Here is a 9,614-nt window from a genome sequence, read left to right as displayed (position 1 = left end):
TACACATATACACAGATATACACAATATATATATATATATATATATATACGTATACACAATATATATATATACGTATACACAATATATATATATATATATTAATATATAAAACGTACGTAGGCACATATATTCATACACACACATATATATACCTATACCTATACACATACATATACATGCACATATGTACATATAGTGTGACACACGCACACACACAAACACATACATACATACAAACACACACATGTATATCCATATATCCATATATATATATATATATATATCTATATGCATATGCTTGCGCATACAAACCTTGCTTTTTAGTCTTTTCGTTGAGTCCCTGGATGTAGACCGTGGGTGATGGCGGGATCATTACGATAGTTCTATTCATCATGTTGATATTCGTGCAGATGTATGTAGAGCTTTCAGTAAGGTATACTCAGGTCGCAGAATACTATCGTCGCTGGTGTTCACTTCAGAATTATGGAAGCGATTATGGGTTGTGTCTATGCCAGTCGTCGAGCTCGGCTAGTAGTAGGGGTACTGAGTCTAATTCAAGAGAATTCCCCTGCTATTCTATTAGACTCCTAGCACCTTTACTCTAATTCTTGGCGCAAGTGCTTTTGATTTATTACGTTCACTTTTACTTTTTTGTTTCTACTACTACTGTGACGATCGATCGCATCTATGACTGCTGAGTCTGGACTCTTCCCTTCTCGTCTTGTGGTCTGGGTCTCTGGAAGACGTCAGCCGGTCCCTCGAGCCCGCTGTGTGGCGCGGCGTTTTTAATTATAATATTTTTGTGGTGAAGCAGAAAAAAGAGGTGCGGCTGTGTTGTACTTGTCAGTGTTGTGGACTCTTGGTGGCTGGGAGTTCATCACATTCTTGGCATTCTTCTGGCGTAAATAAACACGAGAAACAATTGTAATTACTACTTTTGTATTAATTTTAAAATACCTTTTAACCCAGATTCGGGACACATTCAAAAGTGTTCTAAATAAATTGCAACAAAGTTTTATTGTATTTAGGTGACATCGCGTGGATTCATGACCAGTTACAACTTTCTCATATCAGCAAAATATCAGATATTGGGTTGTATTTTATGCTCTCTATAGTAGTTGAGCTATTGTAAGACACAAAGTAATATATATGGTAAACGCGGATAGTACTGCAAGTGATACGACTATATTGAATAGCATTTTAAGCACACCAAGGAAATATAGTGTTAGTACTGAATCGAACACTTCTTAAAAATCATCTGTGCTACAATACTGCGACATCGATTAAGCCGACATCATGTTTACCTTGGTAAGCCGAATATTCTAGAAACAGTTTACGAGCAATTCCTACTCATTATGGGAAATCTATGAATGCAAACGCACTCAGTCCTACCAGATTGCAGCAATTTGATTCATTTGTGAGTGTGTTATGCACGTGGTTGTGCACGAATACCTCTTTTAAATTAAAAGTTCACAGATTATTCATGGGTTCAGCTATCTAATCGTGTTCTATTGACGCGTATCCTAATTTGCCTACAGAGGTTGAGATGCTCCCCCCTGGCGGCTTGCGTGAATACTGGTGGCCATGTTGGGCAAGCATCTAGACCGCAGGTATGCACCATCGTAGTTCTAGATATGTAGTACTTTAATACTAGCAAACGAGTGTTGTGACTCTTGTTGGCTGTGTTAAGTGAGTGTCCTGCCTGTCCCTCGTGTTGTCTAAGTGAGCACGAATCGTGTTGATTGGGTTAAATTATGAAATAGTTCTTTCTCTCTCCTACATGTTTTTATTAGACTAAGGAATTAACATTCAACGTCACTGGTAATGCTTTCCAATGGGCGCTTATATAGGCTCGTCACATGAGCATGGTGAAGAATTTCCTAAATAGCATCAAAAAGGGAGCAGAAGAAACTGCACCGAAGTCGACGCCAACTACTGAAAGTGTGAAAAGTAGTTCGAAAATGAGCAGCAAGAAGGGTCAACAGAATGCCAAAAAGGTTTCTGAGACGTTGGGCAAGGTTAAGGACAATCTGGGCCAGGTCGCCGATGAGCTGGGTGCAACCAAATTCGCCAAGCAAGCGGGTGATTTCACAGCTCAGGTACATATTGCCATATTTGTCATTGTTGAACTAACAAATCCATTTCATCAATCTAATGCACGACAAAGAGATTTTTTATGATTGTGGACATGAATACCGGTGCTTTAAAAAGGTACCTCCCAGTTATTGTCTAGCTTTCAATACAATCAGTCAAATATTTAGTCTTGTCGTCCATTATTGTACAAGTTCGTTAGTTTTGATTTGTATTGATGGTATCCACGTGCATCGTTACGAGTCCATGTTATATTCTATACGTACGCTTGGTTTGAAGCGCGTGATTCGGTGGCCCGTTTACTTTGCGGTCTACGTGCATTGAACTGAATTGTTGATTGCATTTCACTGTACTGCTAACACTGAGGACTGCATCGTGTTTGTATCTAGAGTGAGCATAATTTGGCTGGGACTATTTCATTGCACGGAATGTTTACTACCATCAATATATTGGGGATGCAAATCGAAGTATGTTGTCCATCCCAAGCCTACTGTGGTTTACGAATGATTCAACGCACCCAAATCTTCCTTCCACATTACACGGAATCAGGCTGGTAAGGAAGCTGGTAAGGCTACACAACAGATCGGTGCGGAATTTTCAAATTCTGATGCTGCGCATAAAATTAGCCAGCTCAGGTCGGAGCTGCTGGAGGGTACAATACTCGACTCTGCTAAATTCAAACCCTATCAGAAGCCAAGTGTCGCCGACAGGGAACGTATAATAAAAGGTGTGAAGCTCGACAAGCCCATAGTAGAGGCTAATACAGACGCTACGGGCATGGTCATGCACAAGGACAGTGTCTGGTTCTCCAAATGGAAAGAATTCAAAGATAATAATCCTATCACAAACCGTGCATTCGAGTGGAAGATGCACTATGATGAGAGTGATAATATATTTGTCCGATCGATGCGCTCTATCACTGATGTGGTGGCAGATGGTCTCAGTGGCATGTTCAAGGAGAGTGAAATGATTACTGTTTTGAGAGAGATTTGCAAGCAAGATCCTGATTTCGAACGAGAGGAGTTCATAGAGGTAAGTATCGATAGCCCGCTGGTCATTTTATAAGGTTCCATCGCTTGATATTATGCCTCGAAGGATCTTTTTCCTGTACATACGTATACAGAGTTGCCTTTTGTTCAATAAGACAGAATATACTGGATATTTAATGGCCGCTAGTGCTTATACAGGTTTGATTCTTATTTAATGGCCGCTAGTGCTTATACAATTTTGATTCTTAATTCACAGCATGCCCACAAGTCTCTGATTCCCGTTCTGCTGGAGTCTTATTTCAATCAAGACCTACAAACGTTGGAAGCGTGGTGCTCTGAGCCCACATATAACGTGCTAGCAAGTAACATCAAACTGAAGAAGGATGCTGGGCACACTGTAGACGTCAAAATCTTGGACATAAGAGACGTAGATGTAAGTGGAACTGCTGTGAAATTTCGTTGCGTGACCAATTTTTTTTTTTGCGCAACACCTATATGTAAGTGTCTTTTACTTAATGAAGTCAACGTGTATTTTGTTTTTAATCTTTTCGAGAGTTCAAAATCATTTCAGTAAATTGATCGACACCCTGGATCCAAGCAAAGTTAAAACACATTTTGTCCACTTTGATAGATTTTCAACGCAATGATGATGGAGCAAGGTCCAGTTTTGACCGTAACGTGTATGGTGCAGCAGATCACAGTGGAGAAGGATAAGGCTGGCAAAGTAGTCGACGGCGATCCTGTAAGTTATCGTGTTGTGTGCAATATTCCGATTTTAGTCCGTCTTTGCACGTTTCGAGCCTATATTGATCTGAGCTGATTATTGAAAATTTGTTCTATCGCGAATCGCTGTCTTCTCAGTTATTGCATTTACACCCATTGCAATTCGTTTTATTGTAGGATGCTATTGAGGATGTGTTATATGCGTTTGCCTTTTGTCGGGAGGAGGGAACTTATGGCAAGGCTGCTTGGCGCGTAATGGACTTCGCCATGCATATGAGACGTTCCACATGGTAAATCAATAAAGCGATACCTGCTAAAATAGAATCCGAGCAGATTCCTGAGTGATCTGCTACTTCAGGTAAATTTGCAGTGATCTGCCACTCATGGCGAATTTGCAGTGATCTGCTACTCCTGGTGAATTTGCAGTGATCTGCTACTCCTGGTGAATTTGCAGTGATCTGCTACTCCTGGTGAACATGTAACGTTCTGCTACTCCTGGCGAATTCACAGTATCATGATGATGCACAACACAATATGCGATTATTATAAGGTTAGGAAATAAGGGTTATAGTATAGTATGTTCATGACAGGCACACACGGATAAAGGCAGAATTTACTGAAGCAAGAGCTCAACTAGAAATTTAATGCTCTATAGATAGCTCTATCTCGCAAGTACTAATAAAAACTAATAACCGACGTAGAATCTATATTCACCAGCAGTTCTGCTATGCTATTGCATGGCCCAATTTTCTCGCAAGTGTGCCATCGTCTGACGTACGATATCCTCGGTATATGATTGCGAGCATCCAGTTAACCGATGTCGAAGAGCAATCTCAGCTTTATCTATGTATGTGCGAGCGACAACATTCTCCGTTGTTGATCTCTGATTTTTCAATTTGGATGAAGTAGTCGCGCCCGCTGCATCTGCTATATCTCGTACTTGATGAATCAAAAAGAGCAATGAGACATTAAATTCGATTTTGCACCCTTTCGCCGGATATGAGAAGTGCTTACTAAGTTGGCTGAAAAACATGTTACGACCATAATACTATACAGTGCCTGCAATTAATATTTAAAATAAATTCGGGTTTAAAATAAAACAAAAATTGCATTTCGAAACGAGATCTCACATTAACATACTGGAATCAAAGGAGACCCTCTTGCATAAACGCCATATGGCTGACCAGTTTTGCGTGCGGTGCTCATAATCCTTGTAGTAGTCGACAAGTTTTCGCTATAATTATAGAACATAGTAAAACGTCGAATAGGATGTTAATAGGACAATACACAAAATGAACGGAACGAGATAACTTGCTCCTGCATCATATACCCGCCATACCATTTTAGAAAGCACAACCGATTCTACATCTGTCGTTCGATTTATCAACTGTTCCGTGCTCAGGATATATGCTTGGGGCCTGTCATCGTCCATCTGTACATGAAACCAGTTGAAAGCACTCTTCTCCGAAGGCAGTTCTGTGTCGTAAGGGCCTATAAGGAGAAAACGATTAATATTAGCACAACAGTAAAATTCAAATGGCCATAGGATTTGGTGTACGACAATAGAATTGACAGAAATGAGCGGATCGATGTCCTGTGCAAATAATAACAAAAGATGCATACCGACGATGGCGCCGACAAAGTATGCGGCATTAGCTGAATCGACGCCTTTAAATAAATTCTGTGAGAATAATAAAGCGAAGAGAATTCAAATTCGTTAGTGATCGGCAAGTGTACTATAGCAGAGAGTCATATACTCAACGCGAATGATCCAACTAGAGCAAAGAAACATCAGAAACATCCTCGAGCAATTATACGATAGAACGCTATACCTGGTAGTTGTATTGATTCTCAACGTCCGTATTAGAGGGGAAGGGCTTGAACGTGGGATGCGAATGATACCAACCAACCACAATGAGATCAAGATTCGCAATTTCTTCTCTCACCTGGGATAAGGTCGGAATCAAGCGAGCAAATTCGCAAAATTAAAAGATTTTTTTAATTTACTCTTGTTTTATACACTGTGAGTTAAACTCCTGGGATACAGTGTCGATGCATGTTAGTTAAAATGAACGACTCCTCTCTCCCAGAAGCCTAGTTGAGATTCTGCATTAAATACAAAGATTAATTTTTAATACCTCCATTTCACTGACGGGATCCATTTCCACCTGTGTTTCAGCGATAGCAGCGTTATTACCATTTTGCAATTCTCTACATGGAAAAGCCTGTATCACTTGGATTGTTTGTGTCTCGGGATCCCTATTAAACCACATGTTCGTGAGAATATTAGTGTCAGCAATTGTTTCCGTGAGCTTCAGTGAACTAACATCACATAAACCAGTCATTTAACACAGTGAGGTAAAAATAAAATAAATCGTTAACGTATACCGGACAAATCATATACATACCATATTCCTGCAAGCAGTCCAATAATTTCGGCCACGGCCAAATGTGCGTGAAAATCCATGACAGTTGTGGCCTGGGGAAGTACTGTAATATTGAACGGTTGGATATGGTCTTCTGTATAGCTCTTCGTGGTCACCATGTGCAGTGGGTCACTGTAAAATGTCGAACCACGTCGAATATGTTTGAGGACAAGTATAATGAGATAACCTTGGCAATATATTGCATGTCAGTGCTCCTACTGGGAGCCGAAAATCGACGATCACATTCTCCAACAGTGCAGTGCTTGTGTAGTGTTTGCTTTCATTGTAACTCACCTTTCACGGTTATCAACAAACCGGTATGTCTGCTTCCTGGCAGTTCTTAATCTACGCGTGCTATATTCCGATCGCTCAGTTGTTACTGGAGCTATACTTTTTTCTTTCCTTGGTACAGTAGGTTTGGGGTTTCGACGTTTAATCTCCGGCGATTTTGTGATTTTCTTCTTCGCAGTAATCAAGGGTGGCTCATTCTGAACAGCTGTTTGCGGAACTATAGTATCAAGGTGGGGTGCTATAGTAGTCTGTGCTGATGCTGGGCTCTCCTCTGTTGTACTACTTTGTGGAAGAGAATTTCTATTTTTCAGCGATACGCGGTATTCGGTATTGTTACCGTAGGCTTTTAAAGCTGCCGAGTTGGGGTCCAAAGGCTTACCAGACAATGTGTATCCTGACCCTGATTCGATGACTTTAGCCGGAAGACAATGCCCACCTATAAACAGCTTGATGAAATGTTTTTGAGCGTGACTAGATATATTCTGCTTAGCTCGTGTATTTCCACAGTGCATTGCTATCATCGCCCAGTCCCGACCATATAGCTCTAAGCCCTCCAGAAAAAGTTTTTCTTCCTCTGGAGTCCATACCATCTTTTTCGCTGGAGGTTTTTTCCCTGCTGAGCAGGTGAAGACCATGAACAAGGTACATTTAAAACTAATAGTTATGAAACTTACTTGCAAAGAGAGCGACTATAGTGCTGACACTTGTACGAAAAGGCCTAATAGAAAATACCTCTAGCGCTTAATTCCTACTTTCGTCGAACATAAATGTCACAATAAAGATAACTCGATCGTTTGTTCTAGACAACAATCTGGTTTAGCGTGTTCTTTCATTTTGTCTAAGCTTGAAACGTACAGATTTCGTTGACGGCCAGTCCAGAAGAAAGGCGGAAATTCTGCCAAAGATAAGTAAGTAGACGGCTAATATCTCGATTACTTCTTGAGATAATATGGTTTTTCACGTTCATGCGCTGCTAGATCAAGTCTGATAGTCACAATAAAACTTCACCTAGCAAGTTTTTTGTTTTCGAGATCAAAGACTACGCAGAAAAACTACATATATACGCAAAGAAAAGTTTACACTTCATAATGCGCTATGTAATATTTCACGTCAATACATTAGCTTCGATGATTAACAATACATCAATATCACCTCATGATTAAGATGACTGTAAACATAATTAGTTTCAGGCAACTGCAATGAGAAGTGTATCAGCAAGTATATTTCTGTTTCCATGGCACATACATGGAGCCACTTCCTTTCTACAAATATCGACTAATATATTCAACCACGAGTAGAATTGTACCAAGCAGATGGGTCTCGTACGTTTTCCACACGCGTGTAGTGTATCATAAACGCATCGTGAGTATGTTTTTTTCCGCTCGTGTACGTAGACCTGAGTGTGAAAGAGTGCAACTACAATACGCTTCAGAAGGCTCTGGCGAAACATACTATGTGGCATACCACATAACCCAAAGAAATAAAACAATCCCGGCGATAATTTGCCTCGAAAGTCTTTCAAGAGTATGAACAGTAACAGCATATCACTCAATAGAACAGTAACACGCACTAAAAAAGCGCCGGTTTTGTCAGTCCGTGTATGCTCACTCCGCTTATTAGGGATCGCAAGTCAAGCCACATGATTTTCACCCATTTAAATTTAGTGATGGGGGCACAGCTGTAAAAATGTAGACTTACCTTCAAATGCAGGGTTGGCCACTTTCGGTTTTTTAGCCTTAGCCTTCGAGGCTACACCTTGTCTTTTCTTCGTGGTTCGTTTCTTCGTCCATTCATTCTCCGACTCACTTTCTGAGTACAAACCATCTTCCTGTTGTTGTAAGTACCTTGCAAGCTCTGAATCGTCCATTCTATAGTTAAACTAGATAGTGGTCAATAACCAAGTCCACTATAAATTGGATCGGATACCTGATTTTGCCTGGTTTATATGGCTCTGTGCTGCATTGTACATTCTGTATATTTCCCCGCCTGTCACGGTGCCATGACTTGACACTGGCGGATGGCCTCTGGTCTCTGGAGTCTGGGAGTCTGGGGTTCTGGGCTCTGGCGACTGGCGCTGTCTGGCCCAGACTGGCGGTCTGGACTCTGGACTCTCTGCGCCTGCGAGTCTGCATACTGCGAGACTGCGGCGACTCTGCGAGTGTGCCAATCTTACCGTGGGCCCGTGTTGAGCCCGCCAAAAAAATGATCACGACCTCAGTCCTCAGGGCTCAGGCCTCGGGGATCAAGGTTCAGGACTTCAGGCCTAGCCCTCAGGCCTAGCCCTCAGGCCCTCAGGCCTAGCCCTCAGGCCCTCAGCCCTCAGACCCTCAGCCCTGAGGGCTCAGGCCCCCTGTCTGATTAGAAGGTTATGCCCCTTCTCTCTAAATATTTACTTCTCTTCGTTTTCAATTAAAAAAAAAGTGCCCTATTTCCTGACATTTCAAAAATCAAACTTTCCAATGATGTATTAGGGACAATATATTCCAGCGCACTACTCTACGGAACAAATTGTACCGGCATACTCGAGAGGGAAAAACCCTAGCCGTGAAGACCTGTTTTGCCAACTTTATAAAATTCTGAGGAAATTATTGTTTTTGGAATTGTGGACTGCATTTCGGATGATTTCTTTTCCAGTATTCGATTTTTTTCTTTCTAGCCAGTCCAACAAATTCTGGCTGTAGGGCAGCCCAGAACTTCCTCAAAAATTTTCCAGTTGACAAACGCACGAGTCCGTAGAAATAGTAGGTGGTTGTCAATTCTATTTTTGTTTATCGTATAACCCCATCCATTGGTTGGAATTAACAGCTAGAATCTGTTCATCATGTATATTTACGTACATACATAAAAATGTGATATACTGTAATTTCAAAAGTGCGCGCTCAAAAAGCCAGAGTAAATTTTAAAATAGAACAGTATATTTCTCTTGTCAAAGTGAAAACGCTGTCTGACCCTCATTTTCACTTATTAAAGGAAAATTCTGGATTTCGAATTTTGAGGAGAATTTCTTGGAGGTGCAGTCTTGTAATTTAAAGTTGCCAAACGGGACAATCTGAAAGAATTTCATGTTTCAAATTGTCCTGAAAATTTTCCAGA

General features: G+C 40.9%; 3 protein-coding genes across 3 annotated transcripts in view; 1 reads left to right on the top strand and 2 right to left on the bottom strand.

Annotated features, from left to right (window-relative positions):
- The window catches only part of SARC_08804 (hypothetical protein), a gene marked incomplete at both ends in the record, with an annotated part of 4,097 nt that extends 3,702 nt beyond the window's left edge, over positions 1–395 (bottom strand). Inside the window, one exon of the mRNA XM_014297203.1 lies at positions 314–395. Within this exon, the coding sequence (XP_014152678.1) occupies positions 314–395 (82 nt within the window). The remainder of the gene's footprint in view (positions 1–313) is intronic.
- A 653-nt stretch (positions 396–1,048) lies between these two features.
- SARC_08803 (hypothetical protein) lies at positions 1,049–4,740 on the top strand. Its single transcript, XM_014297202.1, has 7 exons — positions 1,049–1,309; positions 1,540–1,611; positions 1,852–2,100; positions 2,642–3,124; positions 3,338–3,514; positions 3,713–3,823; positions 3,982–4,740. Exons 1-7 carry the CDS (start codon positions 1,298–1,300, stop codon positions 4,096–4,098), a joined length of 1,221 nt encoding a protein of 406 aa, XP_014152677.1. The 5' UTR covers positions 1,049–1,297; the 3' UTR covers positions 4,099–4,740.
- Positions 4,741–6,520: 1,780 nt separating this feature from the next.
- Positions 6,521–7,134, bottom strand: SARC_08802 (hypothetical protein; the record flags this gene model as incomplete). Its single annotated transcript, XM_014297201.1, has 1 exon — positions 6,521–7,134. A coding segment is annotated over one exon (614 nt), but the record flags the coding sequence as incomplete, so codon positions are not given.
- Between the last annotated feature and the right edge of the window lie 2,480 nt (positions 7,135–9,614).

The sequence above is a fragment of the Sphaeroforma arctica genome (assembly GCF_001186125.1).
Source record: "Sphaeroforma arctica JP610 unplaced genomic scaffold supercont1.830, whole genome shotgun sequence".
NCBI classification, from domain to species: domain Eukaryota; class Ichthyosporea; order Ichthyophonida; genus Sphaeroforma; species Sphaeroforma arctica.
The sequence above is the reverse complement of the archived record's forward strand: the minus strand, read 5'-3'. Positions and strand labels throughout refer to the sequence as shown.